The sequence below is a fragment of the Diabrotica virgifera genome, chromosome 9, assembly GCF_917563875.1.
Source record: "Diabrotica virgifera virgifera chromosome 9, PGI_DIABVI_V3a".
NCBI classification, from domain to species: domain Eukaryota; kingdom Metazoa; phylum Arthropoda; class Insecta; order Coleoptera; family Chrysomelidae; genus Diabrotica; species Diabrotica virgifera.
The window spans coordinates 177466910-177489247 of record NC_065451.1 but is presented as its reverse complement, the minus strand read 5'-3'; the positions used below and the strand labels follow the sequence as shown (position 1 = coordinate 177489247).

The following is a 22338-nucleotide window of genomic DNA, read 5'->3' as shown; positions in this document are numbered from 1 at the left end:
ACCATGAACGTGATTAATAAGATAAATTTTCAATTTTGCCTCTTAACTTTTGCGATTAAACTTTGCAATTCACGAATCTTCACCTTGTACTTTAAAAAATTCATAACTTTTATTAGAATAAGAATAAAATCTTAAACAGATACCGTCGTCTTCAAAAAGGTGAGCGACATATAGTGTACAAACTTATACAAAAATATTAAAATCGACCAGAGTTGTAGCGAGTTACACGCAAAAATACGTAATTTAACTTTTTTTATTTTTATGGTAAAATTGCGATTTTGACAATATTCCTCCACCTAAAATTTAAAATAAATTTCATTCTCGTTTACAACACCGTCAAAAACATAATCTAAGACCAAAATTAGCCATTTACCACCCATTGACAGTACCTCGAAAAATAACCGTTATATTGGGGATTTCTAATGTCGATAATAAAAGTTGCACTATTTTTTTTCTATAAAAAATTTTGATCTAAAATTTTCCAGAAAACTTCTTTGTACTCTCTATTTTAACGTAAACGTGATTAAAAGGCTAAATTTTAAATTTCGTCACTCAACTTTTGCGATTAAACTTTGCAATACACAAATCCGCACCTTTTCCTTTGAAAAATTGATAACCTTTATGAGAATAAGAATGAAAGCTTAAAGCAGGTACCGTTGTCTTCAGAAATGTTAGAGCTACCTATATACTGTAAAAATTTCAGAAAAAAATATTAAAATTGATCAGACTTATAGTGAGGTAAAGCAACGTGATTTCATTTTTTTATTTTTAGGTTAAGATTGCGATTTTGACAATGTTCCCAGACATAAAATTCAATATAAACCTCATTTTCGTTTTCAGCACCTTCAAAAATATAAAGTATGAATAAAATTAGCCATTCACCTCTCCGTGGTCAGTACCTGGTCATTTTAGGGGTATCTCCCGCTCGCCTAATATGAACGTGTGTGAAGTAGTTTTAGTTCAAGCTGTCAATTAATTTTTTGTTTACAAGCCATTGTAGCATTTTGTTACAAGCCCACTGTAACACTGCTTTTATTACTGTTTATTAAAGAAGGAGCAAAGTTAGGGATTTCCCAATAATCTCGATCAGGTGTACATATTTTCTAGAAATATATTATAAACAAACCCAAATTATTTATCCTAGAAAATAATAGTACTATGAATATCATGAGTAATAGGACACAGTTTTAAATAAATGCATAAAAAAGTCAAAATGTGCAAAAAAACATCTACAATAGGCAAAATAGGCAAAAAAGGAATTTAATAAAGCTACTTTTGCTATACTATTTTCAGATATAATCATACCTTCATATTTTTCTATCAACAATTTTCTGAACCGTTTTTTTACCTGATCACAAAACTTTACCAAGAAAATTTATCTGTTCCAGAAGTTAGCAAATAAACTTTCTTAACTGGTAGTTTTTGATTTATTTTTAGTTTTCGTAATAAACCAAATAAGCTCCAGAAAAGTTATAAAATTACTTTTTAATCTTTGGTGAGTTGGCAGTTGGTTCAAATAGATACGAAACTTTTAGATGTATAATCTAAAAAAACTTCAAAACTTCATGAAATTTAATAGCCTATGATAAATGTATTTTATTTATAAATAACATTCTATGTGCCAGATGCTACAAATAATATAAAATAAAAATGTAGCAATATATTTATAAGCCACTATTAGCCACTTGTTTCTCAAAATTCTCTATTCTATTATTTACTAAACAATATCAGGTAAAGATAAAGTATCAAATGGATGACAAAGAAAAACATGATTTGGTTAGGCAAGTAATGCATCAGCAAAACCAAGCTAATGATCATCAGCAAGCAAAACATAACTGCAGCAAATCTATATGTGAACCAAATGAGAATTGAACGTATCTCACATTACAACTAATTGGGAACTATAATCGATGAGTCGTAGGACACTACCCAAGAGATTAGATGTCGTATCGGAAAGGTAAAAAGTGCATTCTTTACTATGAGCTTTGTGTTCAATTATTGTTCAAGAGCCATGATCTCACCCTAAAAACAAAAATAAGGCTCTTTAAATGTTACTTGTACTCAGTGCTTCTATATGGAGTAGAAACATGGACATTGAAGGCGGAAACTCTATCGAAACTTCAGGCTTTTGAGCTATGGTTGTAGAAGGATCCTGAAGATACCATGGACAGACAAAGTTACCATTGAAGAAGCACTACGGAGGATGAACACAACCGCAAATTTGGTCAATATCGTGAAGGGCCGTAAGCTGCAGTACTTAATAGGGCCCCAGGACGAAGAAGAATATCCTGGCTTGCTAACCTGAGAGAATGGTATAGAAAGACCTTAACACAACTATTCCGTATAGCAACCAACAAAATCATCATAGCCAGAATTATCGCCAAAGTACGGAACGGACAAGCACCCTAAGAAGAAGAAAAAGTAATGCATTATATAGTCAAGAATGACTATCATGATAAAGGCTTACAAATTCCACATGACAAGAATTTGTGGCTATCTTCAAATTAAGGTTTTGATAAATTTCCCGATGTCGACCATCAATATTGAACAGAAGGCGGATCACTTATTGTGCAACTGCCCAGGGTTGGATAGGATAAGGCTTAATACATTTGAGCATTATCAATTCAACACCTACGACTTGTAGAAATGTCACTTATTAAGGCCATACAAGACTTTGTCAAAAAGGCTAGGCTGAAGGGACAACTTTAACTTAGGAATAAGTCACAATATACCTCTTAGGAGAAAGGGTGGTTAAACGCCCAGTCATATTAACTCTACCGTAACCTAACCATAACCAAAAACTGGATGCAAACAGCACAAAACAGAAATGCAAGGAAATAACTAAGGGAGACCTATATCTAGCAGTGGATAGTTCCGGGTTAAATGATAATGATGATGAACCTAACCATCAATATGTCCATTTATCCCGAAAGACAAATATAATAAGTCTTAAGACTCTCTCAGGCCGTAATCACATAAAACTCTGCAATATTGGAGTTACTTGGACTTTCCTGTGAGATCCCTAGCGTTAAATTATGTAATTTTATATATGGTTCCATATTGATTCCACGAGTATGAGAGAAGGAATTCGTCCATACCTGCAGAGTTCCTTGTGCAGGTATTAAGGATACAGCCAGACAAGCGACAGTTTATGGCGCTGTAAGAGCAGTAAAATGAAGCGCGAGAAATGTGTCCCACGGTAAGTAGATGGCCAGACTGAGCTGGAAATTTATTACACTCACCGTGGGACCCATTTTTCGCGCTTCATTTTTACATTCAAGATGCAGTAGAAATAAACAAAACAAGACACGTTAAATGCTACTAGGAGCACTCCTGAATCATAATTTACAATGTATACATAGACTTTGGAAATCATGATTTGGGATTTACAATGTATATACATTGTAAATTATGATTCGGGAGTGCTCCTAGTAGCATTTAACATGTCTTGGTTTGTTTATTTCTACTGCATCTTGATTGTAAATTTAGTATAGGTATCAATATTTCTCACGATATTTTACATAGTGCACTACAACTGCATTTTATTGGAGCAATCCATAAGCCTAATAAAAAAAATGATGATATATGAGACTATAGTGAAAACTATCACTTTATACAGTTGTGAGGTATGATCACTGAAAAAAAGAACATTGGCAATGTTGAGAGCAACGAAAATATTTTTGAGGTGGCGTGATTACGTAATCAAGTATTTTTTTAAATAATAATAAGGGTTATGTGATAGCTTATTTAAAAGGGTATTCAATTCTTTATTGAATAATATAAACATTAACAGAATTATTTATACAGGATGTCCAAAAAAATGTTTTAATTAAATTAATTGAGACTAAAAGAAAAATGTTTGTTATTAATTTAAATCAAAATACTTTTTACTGTGGTGAGAAAACAGAGAAAAATGTTTATTTGACAAATAAACATTGATTTTCGCTTAAATGAAATGTTCAAACAGCCAAGAGGTAGGTGGGTAGCAGCTTTAAGATTGAAGTTAAGCGAAAAACTATATTTATTTGTCAACTAAACATTTTTTATGTTTAGTAACAACTGTAAAACGTATTTAAATAAATTGCATACATACATTCTTCTTTTTGTCTCAATTAATTTAATTTAACAGGCATTTTTTTGGACACCCTGTACAAACAATTATGTTAATGTTTATATTACTGAATAGAGAATTAAATACGCTTTCAAATGAGCTATCACATGACCACTATTCTCATTTAAAAAATAATTGATTACGTCATCGCGCAGAGATGGATGACGTCACTAGTATAATATACAGTATGTCCCTGTAAGTTGTATCCATATGGAAAACTTTTTTATTATTAATTTTACGAAAAAAAGTTATTCTTCATAAAAAGCTCTGCATGGTCCAAAACCTAAGATTTAACCATCAAATATCAAATTTCATGAATGTTATACGAGGTATGTCAAAAAGTTTGAATTTCACTCAAGAATAAAGCAGCTTTATTTTTCACAATATTGAAAATTGCTATTATGAAAAGTTGTTTGGAATTAAAAACTATATTCTAATATGCAATTATATTCTTCTAATTGAAAAAAAAAATTTTTCAAAAATTTTATGGATAACTAACATTATTTTCAGTTATTTCAATTCTGATAACTCTTTTATTATTAATTTTACGAAAAAAAAAGTGATTCTTAATAAAAAGTTGTGGATGGTCTAAAACCTAAAATATTATATCAAATTTTATAAATTTTATACGAGGTATGTCAAAAAAGATAAATTTAGATCAAAAGTAAAGTATGTTTATAGTTCAGAATATTTCAATTATAAGGATGTCATTACATACTAAAACATAGTTTTTAATTATAAATAACTTTTCATAATAATTTTCATAATAACAATTTTCGATATTGTGAAAAATAAACAATTTTGCTCTTGAGCGAAATTCATATTTTTTTACATACCTCGTATAAAATTGATAAAATTTGACATAAGATGGTTGTATTTTCGGTTTTAGACCATTCAGAACTTTTTATTAAGAATCACTTTTTTTCGTAAAATTAATAATAAAAGAGTTTTCTGAATTAAAATAACTGAAAATAATGTTAGTTATCCATAATTTTTCAAAAAAAAAATTTTCAATTAGAAGGATGTAATTGCATATTAGAATACAGTTTTTAATTCCAAACTTCCAAACTTCCAAATTTTCATAATAGCAATTTTCAATATTATGAAAAATAAAGCTACCTACTTTACTATTGAGTGAAATTGAAACTTTTTGACATACCTCGTATAATATTCAAAAAATTTGATATTTGATGGCTAAATCTTAGATTTTGGACCATGCAGAGCTTTTTATGAAGAATCACTTTTTTCGTAAAATTAATAATAAAAAAGTTTTCCATATGGATACAACTTGCAGGGACATGCCAAAGAGGAGGTATATGCCAAAAAATCGTAATTTAAAATAAATCGACCAGTTTTTGGGTATTTCTAATATTGTTGTTTATTTAGCCACTAATGAATTTATCCGTTACCTACTTTAGGATATTACTGTATAATTTTTGATAAATCTGTCCTTGCAGCTCCTTTTTATGAGTTCCGTGCATACATCACTGTACCCTTGAATATTGGTCAAAAAATATTACTTTAATTATTTACGAAATTTTCTTTTATTTTCAGGATGGATTTACGCCATTGGCCGTAGCTATGCAACAAGGACACGACAAAGTTGTTACAGTTTTATTAGAAAATGACACCAGGGGCAAAATCAGACTTCCAGCTTTACACATAGCAGCCAAGAAAGATGACGTCAAGGCAGCCAAACTGCTTTTAGAGGTATGATAGTTTTCAATTATCTTTTTAGTCATCTATAAATTCTCATCCAGGTTCACCTGAACACGGTTCAGCTCTAAATTTCTGTTCTGATTTCCTTTTCGCTTATTTCATATAATATTTTCAGTAAACAAAAAGGCATAAAGGATAAAATCGTGCTTTAACTTCGTATTCCAACCAACAGTTTACAAGAAATGAAAAATGTCGATCATTTTTAAGTTGATTTTGACTTCTCAAATGGTCATCCTACCACCTGGTTTCTATTTCTTTTAGATTATTGTTAACACTGCCTCGGATATTATGAAATCTTGAAATTATTTATATTAATTTATAATTTTTATTTTTATCCCTTTTATTTTAGTACCTATTCTTTTGTGGCAATCTTCTCTTGCTATTACTTACCCCCAATGTTTTCAATATATCCAACCTATTTTCAATATCCATTGTATCTCCCAAATAAGAGGTATCAATAACTCTAAACAGATAAAATATATTACAGATTTATATTTCTATCTCTTTCCTATCTATTTCCTATTTCCTCACGGTGAAATAAATGAACATTAAAAGTTCATCTTATCCTAATATTTTTTGAATTTCAAATTGGCACCTTCACCATTTTTTTACATTTTACTACAGATGTTTCGAATGCTGCCAAGACAGTAACGAATGAATCCATTTCTCTTTGTCTTTAATTATGTCAAAATGTCAATTTGATTAAATTGTTATGAGTGTTTTAAAGCCACCTTAGTTTTTATTGTTTATAGTCCAGTCGTCGGAGAAAAAATGCCATTGAACCTCTCAAAATCATACCAAGATGAATTTTGCTGACAGTATAAATTTTGGTACCACAAAAAAGATACAAAAAAGAACACCCCTCGTAGCGGTTGGAGAAATAGTAGAGGCATTGAAGCACAAAAAAAGGCCTTACTGTCGATTTTTGGCGCAGTAAGACGGATTTTAATGCAGTTTGGTGCGTTGGATTCGTGAGAATGTCAGGAAATTGTGTGCATAAGAAAAATGCATTTCAAAAGTGCATTTTGAAATAGGCAATTATTATAAATTTGCAACTCGGTAAATAGTGGGAAAAATTGACTCAATTTTCTTACTCGGAGTTTTTGGGGTCGCTGAAAACGAATATGAGGTCGGCGAGAGTGTGCAAACAACCTGGTGCCTGCAGCGGGTGTAATAAACGTCTTCCTCTGGAGTATTGTGGTAATTTATCATCTAATTGCCTTAAACTCATTACTCGGAGGTTTTTGGGGTCGCTGAAAATGAATATGAGGTCGGCGAGAGTGTGCAAACTACCTGGTGCCTGCAGCAGGTGTAATAAACGTCTTCTTCTGGACTATTATGGTAATTTGTTAAATAATTGGCCCAAACTTGTTAATCGGGGGTCTTTGGGGTCATTGAAAATAATTATCGCAACGACTAATTTCTAATTTCATAGGATATTATAAAAAAAACATGATTATTTGTTCAGGATCTCTATTTTTTTTAATTTGGCACTTAAAATTATGTTGGCAGTATCGATAAATTCTTCATAATTGCATGTAGGATTTATGGCTTTCTCTCTCACACGTTTGTATACACTAATATAACGGTTACACTGTAAGCAGAACAAAACACTTTTTTTCTTATTTTGTTTTCCTGTTATTTAAATAATTTATTATAAAGAAGTGTAAAAAACATATTTTTTTTATTTTAATTAACGTGTCTCAGCAACGCAGGCCATTGACATGGTTACAAAAGTAAGATTTAGAATATGTTTAAATTGCAAGAATTAAGAACATTAAGAATTTAAATTAAGAAATTACAATATCAGCAAAATGATAAAAACAACATTCATATGGCGTAGTATAACCGAGAGTCTTTGAGAAACATTATCAGATTATTAAATTATCATAATACTCCCGAAGAGGTTTATTACAACCACTACAGGCACCAGGTACTTTGCACACTCTCGCCGACCTCATATTCATTTTCAGCGACCCCAAAAACTACCGAGTTACAAGTTTGGGCCAAATATTTAACAAATTACCATAATACTCAAGAGAAAGATCTTTATTACACCCGCTGCAGGCACCAGGTAGTTTCTACACTCTCGCCGACCTCATATTCGTTTTCAGCGACCCAAAAAACCGCCGATTAAGATAATTGAGTCAATTTTTCCCACTATTTACCGAGTTGCAAATTTATATAAATTGAAATGCATTTTTCTTATGCACAAATGCAATTTGAGATTTCTTATTCATTACATTAGTTCACAAAATTTCCTGACATTCTCACGAATCCAACGTACCAATCCGCATTAAAATCCGTCTTACTGCAACAAAATCGACACTTCAATCCTTCAATGCCTCGACTAAAACGGGAAACATCGATTTATCAAGAAACTGTGTGCCGTAGAAAAAAATATTGCAAACAAAAAATGTAGCTGAGATAATTTTAAATAAAAAAATGTATTAGAACTTTTTGTGTAGAACGAGCCGTTCTACGAGAAACAACGTTTAAAGCGACTGGCGATCTTGAAATCAGTTACGCGCGCGAAATCATTTTTTTAAATAAAATTTTTGTCAAAACGCTAAAAACTTAATATTTTTTGAGCAAACTTTTTTGTCCTATTGAGAAAAATCAAAATGCATTTTCAAGATGAACAGTTTTCGTATAAAATTTTTACATTTTGCCACACAGTAATTTAGTTTCTATAAAACTGTTGAATAAATAGCAATCACTTCCGTTGACCAGTCGCTGTGAAATTTCCATTTATAGAAGCTAATCTTCAAAACCTGTAACCTGAAATTTCGATTTTGAGTTTTATCAATGAAACATATTTCAAATGCCTAAAAAACGCTAAATTAATTTTTTCAGATTACAAACAATCATAGGAAATACGTCCATGAGGACTGGATTAGGTGGAATTTCTAGGTGAAGTTGTGGCTTCTGTTCAGAAAAACGTTTAGTTTCGAAAATTATACTTGCTGCTAAAACGAAAAGAAGAAGTTATAGATCGTTTGTAGTATAAAAGTTCAAATTTATCGTGTTTAAGCATATTTCAAGTGCATCACGGCAAGCATTTTTTGCCAAAACTCAAAATTGAAATGTACTGTTATACAGGGTGTTTCATTAATAATTGTCCATATAGTAACTGGAGAAACCTTAGCACAAAATACGTAGATTTAACCTAAAACACTTAAATAAAATGTGGTTCCTAACTGAGTTACAGGGTGTTTTATCTAAAAATTTAAAAACTATTTTTGCTCAGCATTTTAAAACTATTCGACGTCTCCTTTTCATACTTGGCAGAAAGTGCGACTACTATACATCCTACTAAATTGTGATAATCAAACGTTTCTAGCTACTACCAGAAGCGTACGACAGGGGATAGTGAATGGTTAACCCCTCTCAAATTCTACGCCACTGGACGAATTACTATTTTAGTGCCATTTTTAGATTCTCCAATACTTTCTACGTAAATAACATACTCCTTATTGGTAACGATAAAGTCATTAGTTTTCCAGATATTTGAAGTTAAATATGAAACGGCATTATTATTTTGATTAATTTATGATATGATTCATATGATTAAAATTTAAAAATTATTTGTACCCAGTACTTTAAAACTATTTGGCGTATCCTTATCATACTTGGTAGAAAGTGTAAGTACTGTACAATCTACTAAATTAAGATAAATAAACGTTTCTAGCTACTATCAGAGGCGTACGACAGGGGATAGTGGTTGGTTGACCCTTCCAAAATTCTACGCCACTAACGAAATTGCTATTTTAGTGTATTTTTTTTATTTTTCAATACTTTTTATGTAAATAATATACTCTTCATTCGTAGCGATAAAATTATTACTTTTCGAGATATTTGATATTAAAAATGAAGCGACACAATACATTATTCAAAATAACCGTGTCGTTTCATTTTTAACTTCAAAGATCTCGAAAACTAATGACTTTATCGTTACGAATGAAGAGTATATTATTTTCATAGAAAGTGTTGGAGAATCAAAAAATTGAACTAAAATAGCAATTCCGCCAGTGGCGTAGAATTTGGAAAGGGTCAATCATTCACTTTCCCCCGTCGTACGCCTCTGGTAATAGACAGAAACGTTTGTTTAACATAATTCAGTAGTTTGTACAGTACCTATACTTCCTGCCAAGTATGAAAATGATACGTTGAATAGTTTTAAAATGCTGAGCAAAAATAATTTTTAAATTTTTAGATAAAACACCCTGTAACTCAGTAAGGAACCACATTTTATTTAAGTATTTTAGGTTAAATCTTCGTATTTTGTGCTAAGGTTTCTCCAGTTACTATATGGACAATTATTAATGAAACACCCTGTATAGTACCCTTTCAGACTAAGACTGGTGTCTGGTGTCCGACACCCGTGTTGAGCTGCCCCCCCCCCCCACTTGCAAAAATTAAAAAACAAATAGCCCAGATTTATGAGCTATTTATGAGCTTTCATATTCCGCAAACTAAAAATTTTGAGCAGGAATTTAATACTTTAGTGGGGGGGGGAGGGGGAATGAGTCAGTACCCTTAAAAATAGGAATATTGAATCGGTTTTTGCGGCAGAATTACGAGCTATTTATGAGCTCTTGAAATTATATAGTTTCGATTTTTGAGCTCATCCCCTTCACCCCCAAACAACCCTTTAATTGATTTAACTTAAGAGAAAAATGCTGAGAAAACTTAAAATATATCGTATTGCGGATATAACTCCTCTAGCTTATGTACTCTAAATATAAACTATTAACCCTGCTGTCCTGTTCGGGTCTATTTGACCCAAAAAATAATTTATTTCTTATTTTACAAATTATTACGCGGCGTAACGATTTGGTGTTTCGTGACTTTATTACCTAATATGAGGTCTTTCAATTGCATATGAGATAAACAATCAACTTCCTGATTTTTTTGATAAAAATGAAATTGTTACCTAGGGTACGTTCGGGTCAATGTGACCCGAGTATTTAAACCGTTAAAAATTACTTGTGTATGTGTGTTTAGTTGGCAGTATTCTATATTAGCAGTACCTGTGTGTTTGTCAGCCGCATACGTCTGTAAACAAAAACAGGTTTCTGCAAGCTAAAACTTGTAAAGTCAACTGTAGTGTAGCTGGACGATGTTGCAAACCAAATTATAAATATGACCAACATGGACAGACAGCATGTATTTGGAACCAACTGGAAAGACATGAATAAAGTTGGTTTCCAAGCATACATTGGTTTTTTATTTTTAGCTCGAGTTTATAAGTCCCATGGTGAATCAACTAAAAGTTTATGGAATGAAGAAACGGGTCGTACTATATTTAGATCAACAATGTCGCTTGATATATTTACAGAAAGTTTGCAAGTAATACGTTTTGATAACAAAACTACTAGACAGGATAGAAGACGTTTTGATAAACTTGCGGCAATACGTGAAATTTATGAAACATGGGTAGAAAATGTAAACAGAACTTTTAACCCTGATGAAAATGTTACCGTCGATAAGCAACTAGTTGCCTTTAGAGGCCACTCTCCCTTCAAATGGTATATTCCAGCAAGCCAGCGAAATATGGCACAAAACTTTAGGGTTTATGTAATTATGAACAGTAAAACTTCTTATGCTCTAAAATTGAAGATATATACAGAAATGCGTGTGGTGTGTGACTTGAGTAGTGATTTGAAATGCCACAATATTACGTGTATAATAACTTTTTTGCATCGTAAAATTTAGGAAAATTTATTCTAAAACAAAGTAGATACAATGCCTGGGATTATAAGTAAAATAAACCGGAGCTTTCAGCAAAAATCGCGAATAGAGAAGTTCATAGCTCGTCTTTTTTGCTTCATGCAAGATTTGACAATATTCCCAAAAATAATAAAAATGTTGTTCTTATGAGTACTTTGCATCATGAATCGAGGCATCATGCATCATTTTCATCAAATGAAAAAGCCCCAAATTCTTTTAGATTACAATTCCAATAAGGGAGCAATGGATACTCTAGATTAGCTTGTTGGCACGTATATATGTGAGAAGAGATAAATCGCTGGCCAATGATTGTTTTTTACAATCTACTGGACATTTCTGCCTACAACGCGTTCGTATTATGGGCATCAATAAATATCCAATGGAATACCAATCAATTGGGAAAACGGCGAATTTTTCTTGAGGAATTGGGAAAAAACTAATGAATCTAGTCATCATTTCCAGAAAAAATATACCAATAACTAAAGGCTCTTACGAACTGGCAAAAAGGACACGAGCAGGAACAAGTAGACAAGATGGAAATGCTAGTGAACCGTCTATTAAATCTAACTCCGCCTGCTAAACGAACACGCTGTAAACTTGCCGTAAAAACGATGACAAGACAAATTATTATATTGGATTACATCACAAACATATTTGTAAAATCCATTCTTTTTATTAATGTCCCAGTTGTAAACTGAATTAAATTTTTGTAGATATTTGTTACTAGGCTTTTTTGAAAGAAAAAATGTCTTTTGTTTTTGTTAAGAAGGTTTAATTTACATTAACAACATAATTTTTGTTTAATTAACCATAATTTATTGTTAGAAAAGTTTTATTTATCACCATTAGCTTATTTTATTTCGATTAAGGAGCGTAAATCATAGTTGGGTCATATTGACCCGAACAGTACATTTGTGTAGTTGACTCGAACGGGACAGCAGGGTTAAATCAAGTGCACTTCGATTATAGAGCTACAACCCCTTCGCAAGAAAACCATCCTATCTTCCCGGCTAAAGAGAAAGTTGTAGTTAAATGCTTAAATTAATTATCTACATATCATTTAATAATTTATAAGCTTCCAAATTACGCGCATTTAGATCATTAAATTGCAATTTATTTTGTATAGTGCAGTCACTGAAGGTAAAAATCAACGATTACCTTCAATTTCGGTGAACCTTCATCGATTTTCATGAAAATTGGTCAGTGGTTACAGGATACCTCAAGAAACAAAGGTGACATGGTACCACCTTGCGCCTTTACCCTGAGGGTGGATATCGCCCCTTCTCGGGGGTGAAAATTATTTTATAAAAAATAACTGCACAAATCTATAAAAGAACAAATTATAAGCAAAATTTATTATATAAAGTTATTAAAATAAGTCAATACTTTTTAAGTTATTAAAGATCAAAAATTTGAATTATTCGTGAAAAAAAATGCATGTTTTGAAGCGGTTTTTCGTAAATCACTGAAAAACTGTAAGTTTTTACAAAAAAGTTAATAGTAGTTTAATTCGTATAGCTTATATTCTAAGAATAAACTCTTAAATCACGCGCCTTTCGATTATTGAGCTACAACCCCTTCGCAAGAAAACCATCCCATATTCCCCGGCTTAAGAGAGAGTTGTACTTAAAATATTTAAATTAATTATTTGGCGACTAGATATCGCTTAATAATTTATGAGCTCGCAAAATATACGCATCTCAATTATTGAATTGCCAGTTTCTTTCTATAGTGCAGTCACTGAAGGTAAAAATCAACTATGACCTTCAATTTCGGTAAATCGCCATTCATTTTCACGAAAATTGGTGAGCGGATTTTGATGCTATCAACTTTTTCTGGAGCTCATTTTTGATAGGTATTTCTAAGTACTATTGACAGTATTTAGTACCTAAGTGTTATAAAATGCATCTCTTTCCCGTTATTTAAGCTTGAATCCTTAGATTTGAACAGTTGCAGAAAAAAATATACATTTAATTACCAATAACTTACTTTAAATTAACCTTAAATGGTTTTTCAAGTAAGCAATTTATTATATTTTTTATTAGCTTCAATTTTAGTGATGAAAACTTTTTTGTAAAAACTTACAGTTTTTGAGTTATTTATGAAAAATCGCTTTAAAGCATGCATTTTCTTTCACAAAAATTAAAATATTTGATCTTTAATAACTCAAAAAGTATTGATTTATTAATAATATTATATAACAAATTTTGCTTACAATTTGTCCCTCTCTCGATTTGTGGGGTTATTTTAATAAAGTAATTTTCACCCCCGAGAAGGGGGTGACATATACTCCAGGCTAAAACCGCAAGATGTTATTGTCCATTCGTGAAAATGAATGGAGGTCATAGTTGATTTTTACCTTCAGTGACTGCACTATAGAAAGAAAATGACAATTCAATAATTGAGATGCGTATTATATTTTGCGAGCTCATAAATTATTAAACGATATGTAGTCGCCAAATAATTAATTTAAATTATTTTAGGTACAACTCTCTCTTAAGCCGGGAATATGGGATGGTTTTCTTGCGAAGGGGTTGTAGCTCTATAATCGAAAGGCGCGTGATTTAAGAGTTTATTCTTAGAATATAAGCTATAAGAATTAAGCTACTATTAACTTTTTTGTAAAAACTTACAGTTTTTCAATGATTTACGAAAAACCGCTTCAAAACATGCATTTTTTTCCACGAATAATTAAAATCTGTGATCTTTAACAACTTAAAAAGTATTGACTTATTTTAATAACTTTATATAATAAATTTTGCTTTTAATTTGGTCTTTTATTGATTTGTGCAGTTATTTTTTATAAAATAATTTTCACCCCCGAGAAGGGGCGGTATCCACCTTCAGGGCAAAGGCGCAAGGTGGTACCATGTCACCTTTGTTTCTTGACGTATCTTCTAACCACTGACCAATTTTCGTGAAAATTGATGAAGGTTCACCGAAATTGAAGGTAATCGTTGATTTTTACCTTCAGTGACTGCACTATACAAAATAAATTGCAATTTACTGATCTAAATTCGCGTAATTTGGAAGCTTATAAATTATTAAATGATAGTCGCCAAATAATTAATTTAATGCATTTTAAGTACAACTTTCTCTTAAGCCGGGAAGATAGGGTGGTTTTCTTGCGAAGGGGTTGTAGCTCAATAATCGAAATGCACGTGATTTAACCCTGGAAGATCGCACCTATTTTTTTTTTACATAAACTACACATATGGGTGTCAGATACCCAATGATTTTTTGTGAAGAAATAACAAAAAAAGGAAATATTTTATGATTTCCAGAGACTCTCTAATCACTATTGAATACACACGAATAATTAAATCAATAATTTTATTTTCTCTCTATTAATTGCAGTAACAAAAAAGAACAAAATATAAAAAATACCTAAAAATAATTAAAAAACATTTTCTAAACAACCGGAAACATAATTCAAAATATTTTAATTTAATTTAACAACAAAATGGTCTTTCTAACTAAAATATAACACCTTTTGATTATAGAACTCATATTCATTCTTAGCCAGGTATTTCAGTTTCACTCATTTTAGTAACTACATTCATAAGACAGTGTGGCTCTATGCTCCATGCATTATGCTTTATAGCAAGCCGAGCATGCACCCTTTGCTTTTCCATCTTTGCCTTTGCAAAAATAACACCTAGTTTTCTTTACTAAAGTTGTGGGATGTTGTGTTGTTAGGTCATTAACTTGAACACACACTTGATCGCAAACCTCACACATGGGTGCTACATACCCTAGCCTGTATTCAATAAATCCTCGTGATTGGAAATATTGCTCAAATGAGACCGCAACTACATACCCGTCCTTGGCAGACTAGAGAATGAATTTACATAAAGCAGCATTACCATTGAAATGCAGCTGCGCAAGCTACATGCAGTTAAGTGTCGCGATGGGTATCTCACACCCAAGTGTGAGCTTCCAGGGTTAATAGTTTATTCTTAGAGTATATAAGCTATACGAATTATATCCGCAATACGATATATTTTAAGTTTTCTCAGCTTTTTTCTCTTAAGCTAAATCAATTAAAGGGTTGTTTGGGGGTGAAGGGGATGAGCTCAAAAATCGAAACTATATAATTTCAAGAGCTCATAAATAGCTCGTAATTCTGCCGGAAAAACCGATTCAATATTCTCATTTTTAAGTAATGGGGGGGGGCTGACTCAGCCCCCCCACTAAAGTATTAAATTCCTGCTCAGTGGAACGAGCTCAAAATTTTTAGTTTGCGGAATATGAAAGTTCATAAATAGCTCATAAATCAGGGCTATTTGTTTCTTGATTTTTGCAAGGGGGGGGGGGCAGCTCAACACGGGTGTGTCCGACACCAGTGTTCAATTGCAGCAAAGCATTGGTGAGCCACCAAACTCAGCCAGACACTCAAAGTGGCTCGTCTGTAGACGTTCATTTAAAACAATGCTTTGCTGCCGGTGGCCAGCACCGGTGTCAGGAACCAATGTCTTAGTCTGAAAGGGTACTTAGAGGTTCTGAATATTAAGCTATAACAACGGAAACTATACAACTACAGGTCTATGAAAATGATTAAATTTTATTGATCCTATTATCATCATCATCTTATGGCTCTACAACCCTTAGTCGGTCTTGGCCTTTTCTAGGATCAGCTTACATTCCTTTCTATCCTTCGCATTGGTTTTCTATTTTCGTACTCTTAGCACTGGTAAGTCGTCTTCCACCTGGTCTTTAAACCATACTCTAGGCCCGCATCTTCTCCTCACTCCATCCTTTCTTTGGATATAAATATGTTGCGACGCGCGACGTCTCCATTGTGTTCATTCTCTCTAGTGGCCTAGCCACCGCAGCCTGTTTATTTTGATGGATCTACAAATACTAGGTTGACTATAAATGCATTAAAGCTCAAAATTATCGTGCCTATGACATAATCCATTTTACTGCACGCCTTTATAAATATGTCGTTTCTGACGAGTAAGGCCATCCGCACATGGGTCGATCGAAGACACGTCTCGAAGTTCGCGCGTCTTGCTCGTCTTGTACGAACCCTGCGCCACAAGCGATCGTTCTCCGCACACTAGTCTTGCTCACATCTTTCAACCAGGAAGAACAGATTTTTTATATATCAACCAAAACGACTATTTCGATCTTAGAAAACTACGGTATTGTTACATTTTTAGTATAATTTGAATACAACAGCATTATACTGAGGACACTTTTCTACTTCCACAACGAATTTTATATTAAACACCTAGAAACAGAAGTTCAATGTTTTCAGAATTTTATATTACAAAAAGTATTGGTTCTGAAGCTATTTTCTTGTGGCATTTTTACAATTTTAACTATTTATAATGGGAAATAAGCCACAATATTATTAAAAAATTATTTTTATTAACGTTTCGACGCCCAAATCGGGTGCCGTTGTCAAAATACAAAATAATACTGTAGTATTTTGTATTTTGACAACGGCACCCGATTTGGGCGTCGAAACGTTAAAAAAAATAATTTTTTAATAATATTGTGGCTTATTTCCCATTATAAATAGTTAAAAAATATAGGTATTTCCACAAAGATAGTAGGGATTACTAGATACAATCAACGAACATGCACCTATCATTAAATAAAACTAAAATTTCATTAAGCGCAAAAAACAACAAAAAACGAAGGAAACAATAGTATATTAAGTATGGAGAACGGTAAGGGTTTTATACCGATCGAAGGCAATTGTTTGGAGGAGGAGCGGAGCGACGACTCCAATTATTGTCTGCGATCGGTTGCCCTTAACGTTCGACATGCTATAACGTTTTTTGCACGTGAAATTAAACATTTTCGTCATATTGACTAGTTTCATTCATTTTATCAAGATAGATACTTTGGTTGTTAGGTAGTAACTAGGGTGCATAACAACAATGGAGAATTGAGTTTTTATTTAGTTGTCAATAATTTTAAGTAAAATTTTGATTATTATAAACTAAAATGTGAGCGAAAGTGAATTTGAAGAAATTGAACGGGCTTGGGAAGAAGGGTGTTCCGCAATTATTCCCGAAAAATCCAAAATCCGTTAACAAAATACCTACCAAAGTTTTAAAAAAATGGTGCGAAGGCAAGAATTTAATAATCGAAGAAACGACTCTATTGGCATATTTCGTTCAAAGACATATGCAGTTGAAAGCTCCTGGAAGCCTCTGGGCGGAATATTCAATGATTAAATCCACCGTTTTTCTTTATGATGGCATTGCTATTTCCAAGTTTTCAACTTTGATCGCGTATTTGAAGGGAAAAAATGTTGGATACTACTAATGTATGCGATTCTGCAGGAGTTTCTGTTAGAAGTGAAACCACAGCCCAAACAAGTGGGATTTCATTAAATAATTTAACAAATTGTACCATAAGTTTCAATATTAATAAATAATTCGTTAGCTTTCTTTATTCTTTCAAAAAATAAATTAAAATTAAGAGATTTTTTAACTCGACGGTAAGTGAATTACTTACCGTCGAGTTGGAGTACTTACCGTCGAGTTGGATTACTTACCGTCGAGTTGCTAGTAAATGTCACCTATTGACGTAAAATCTGTCACGGCAAACAGTCAAAAATGATCAATTGTGCAAAAATAAAATAAACTACCTATAGTATGGTATAACTAGACATCCAAACTGAAAGTTATCCTCCAACACCAAATTGTTCTATATGGTCCACATAATGTTCAGAAAAAAGTCTAACCATTTTGAGCGTCGGGTTTGAGGGGATGGGGAGGGGAGAGAAATCGATAAATTCGTAGTTTTTTACGTTTTTCGTCAACATTTCTAAAACTATGCGTTTTAGCATGAACAACCCTCTATACAAAAATATTCTACATAAAATTTGAAAATTTGAAATAAAAAAGACCCTATGCATAATCTTTGGTCCAAAAAAAACGCCTAACCCAGACATCCAAAGTAAAAGTTTTCCTCCAACACAAAATTGTTCTATATGGTCCACATATTGTTCAGTAAAAAGTTAACCAATTTGAGCGTCCGGTATGGGGGGGGGGGGAAATGGGGGAGAAGTCGGTAAATTAGTAGTTGTTTTACGTTTTTCGTCAATATTTTTTCTAAAACTATGCTTTAGCGTAAATTATGTTCTATACTCAAATTTTCTACATAAAATTTAAAACAAAAAAGGTCCAATACATAATTGTTATAAAATCAACGGTTCCAGAGTTACAGTGTCCAGGGTGAAAGTGGAGGTTTTCGATATTTTTATATTTTTTGGGCAATTTATAATATTATTATTGATAAAAGAAATTTTTTTGTAAATAAAATTTGCTATTTCAGTGGCCGATGGTATGTTAGTGATAAGCCCTTGAAGAAACGTCAACCTCATCACCCAAAATCATCATCAATTGTCCAAATAATATAAAAAGTATCAAAAACCTCCACTTTTCACCCTCCGTAACTCTGGAACCGTTGATTTTATAACAATTATGTATAGGACTTTTTTGTTTTAAATTTAAAACATTGTTTACGCTAAAGCATAATTTTAGAACTATTGACGAAAAACGTAAAATAACTACTAATTTACCGACTTCTCTCCCATCTCCCCCCCAAACCGGACGCTCAACATGATGTAACTTTTTACTGAACCTTATGTGGACCATATAGAACAATTTGGTGTTGGAGGAAAACTTTTACTTTTGATGTCTGGGGTAGGCGTTTTTTTGGACCAATTACACTATAATACCTCCGTAACTTTGGAACCGTTGGAACAACGAAGGAACTTGAGTGGCGGGGAGAGACCAGCGCGACTGGAATCGAGTCGAGTATTTCGAGCGTCGCCCCATGTGCGGACGGCCTAAGTGATCTTATTGATTGATCTTATGAGAATCGTAAAAATGGCAAATATCGCGCAACGTTTATTTATTTAACAGATTTATACAAAGTGTGCATATAGTGCACTTGCGGCAAAATGCAAAAAATGCATTTTGCGCGCATATCTCACATTCAAAATCATTGTTTCTGAGAGAAAGGTTAAATCTGCACAAAAAGTGCTAATTATTTTTTATTTATTTTGCTCAACAGGCCATGTAGGCCCTGGGCGTGAAAAACACAATTATATTTTTTTTACTATACATATCTAAAATATACAATATTAATTTGTCTATTTAAAAAATACATCATATAAATAGATACGTATATATAGCTCTCATTTTACAATTCATGGCATATTCTTCTGTTACAATTTCTCTTGCGCTTTTCTTACCACTCCTCTCCATTATTTTCGGTCTAATACCTTGTTTCTCCAGTTATCTATTTTTAATTCTCGTAAATCTGCTTGGACGCTGTCAAACCATCTTCCTCTCCTTTTTTTCCCTACTGGTTTCCTGTTCAATATCATCCTGGTCATTTTATGGTTTTCCAATCTTTGCACATGTCCCAGCCATCTTATTCTATGCGCCTTTATTATTGCGGTGATTTTTGGTTCCGTATACAGCTCTTCCAACTCTTTATTTGTCCTTCTTCTCCATCATATTTGTGTATTTATGCCGCCGTAAATTGATCGGAGAATTTTCCTCTCCCATCTTTCTAATCTTTCTTCATCTGCCTTTCTTAAAACCCATAATTCAGCTCCATATACAACCGTAACTCTAATCACTGTCTTGTAAATTCTTTCTTTTGTTTTTCTTGAAACAAACTTCGACTTCATTAAGGATCTCAGCATTCCGTATTTCTGGTTGCCTTTTGTAATTCTGGATTCTATTTCTTTATCTTCATGTCCATTTTCCTTTACTTTCACACCAAGGTAAGTAAACTCTTCCACTCTGTCAAAACTGTATATGTAATCTTTCTCCCCTTTCTCCAGAAAGTGCTAATAAACATTTTTATTTTCAAAATTAGGTATCTCAGCTACATTTCTTTAAAATATTTTTTCTACGGCCTACAGATTCTTGTTAAATCGATTTTTTTCGCGTTTTCTTCCTTCGAAGAGAGTTTTAGGAGAAAGATAGGAGTGGTAAACTTTTTTTCATCTTTTTTGGGGTCCAAAATTTACATTGTCAGCAAAATTTAGCTTGTTTCGTATCTTTTTTACAGGTCAAATCTCTGGAAACGGAACTATATTGCTATTTCTGCAATTGTCATAAGTTGGGTACTTTATTTTATTTTTTATTGGTTTTCAAATAACCGCTTTGTTTGTAGTATAATATTTAAAGAGTTTTCTCCATTTGCAGAACGAACACAATCCCGACGTTACATCCAAATCAGGCTTCACACCACTTCACATCGCATCACATTACGGCAACCAACAGATCGCCAACCTGTTAGTCCAAAAAGGGGCCGATGTCAATTACTCCGCCAAGCACAACATCACCCCCCTCCACGTCGCCGCCAAATGGGGCAAGAGCAATATGGTTGGTCTTCTTCTAGAACACGGAGCTACCATAGAAGCTAAGACGAGAGATGGTTTGACACCTCTCCATTGCGCTGCTAGGAGTGGGCACGAGCAGGTCGTGGATATGTTGTTGGAGAGGGGAGCGCCAATTAGTTCAAAAACAAAAGTAAGTTACATACTACTACTACTACATTTCCGGTTGTTCTATGGGTGCTTTTCTATGTTTCTTCTGGTAGCCCGCATTATCATTTTAGTTTTACAATTGGTTGTGTGACTTGGCGTCTTCTACAATATAACTCCATTCGTTCCTGTCTTTGATTATGGTTATCCATTCTCTAACTCCCGTCTTCTTAAGGTCCGCAATTATCTGGCTCTTACTACTACTTTGAGAAATTTGTAGTATTTCCAGTAGGTTCTGTTTCCTGTCTGGATTCTTTTATTAACTGACAACTGATCAACTGACACCTTAAGATATTTAAAGTTTTTAACCTTTTCAAACTCATATTCCTCAATATTTAACCTTGTCACATCAACTGTATTTTTCTTGAACATATTATTTTGTTTTGCATTGATTTATGGCCAAACCACTCTTGAATGCGTCTTTGCACAACTTCGCAAATTTTTCCTTTAATATGTTTAGGTTTCTGTTAATCAATGCTATGTCATCAGCGTACGCCACAAGTTGCGACGTCGATGTTATAATAATTGTACTTCTTATTATAGTCCACAATACATCGTCCTTTTTGGAAGATTATTACTAGTGTAGGAAACAGAGGTTGAACCTTGCAAAATGGACACAAGTCCGGTTTTATTTTTTTTCTGGCATATCAAGGGGTGCTTGTTATAAGACTAACTTTTTCTGAAAAAATTTCGCCCCGGAACCCCCCTTTTCACCCCTTTAAAGGGGGTAATTTATGGTTTTTGCAGAACGTAGCCCTTCCTGTACCTTTTACAAAAAATTTCTTTTATAGAAATATGAAGAGGACTATATTTTCTACGATTTATTTCCGACAGCATCTCTCTATCATCCACCGTTTAGCAAGGGTGGCGCCCCAAAGTTGACAAGTTTTTAAAAAAGATGTTTTAAAAAAAAATATATTTTTCCCTAACTGTAACGGAAATTAAAAAGAAATGCTGCGGAGATTATTCACAAATAGATGATTGATTTTTTGGTATAGGTTTCACTTAAGGGTAATTGCCCTTTTTTTAATTACAGGGTGTTACATTTTAAAAAACCCCTTTTTATACCATCTGAACCGTTTATGCTAGAGTAAAAAGACTTTCAGCGATTACCCATGTACTGGTGTTATTTACAAATTTGTATAATGCACCCCCATTTTTCCCCGGAACCACCCAAAAAAAAAGAACAATTAATAAATAAAGTGATTTTCTTGGAATCCTTCACACACAATGCCCTTCATTA

The 22338-nt window shown here is 32.9% G+C and overlaps 1 protein-coding gene across 1 annotated transcript in view; it reads left to right on the top strand.

The window, feature by feature from the left end:
- LOC114337294 (ankyrin-3-like) overlaps positions 1 to 22338 on the top strand; it is a 112798-nt gene that overhangs the window by 5244 nt on the left and 85216 nt on the right. Inside the window, exons 3-4 of the mRNA XM_050660764.1 lie at positions 5666 to 5821; positions 20755 to 21081. Of these exons, the coding sequence (XP_050516721.1) occupies positions 5666 to 5821; positions 20755 to 21081 (483 nt within the window). The remainder of the gene's footprint in view (positions 1 to 5665; positions 5822 to 20754; positions 21082 to 22338) is intronic.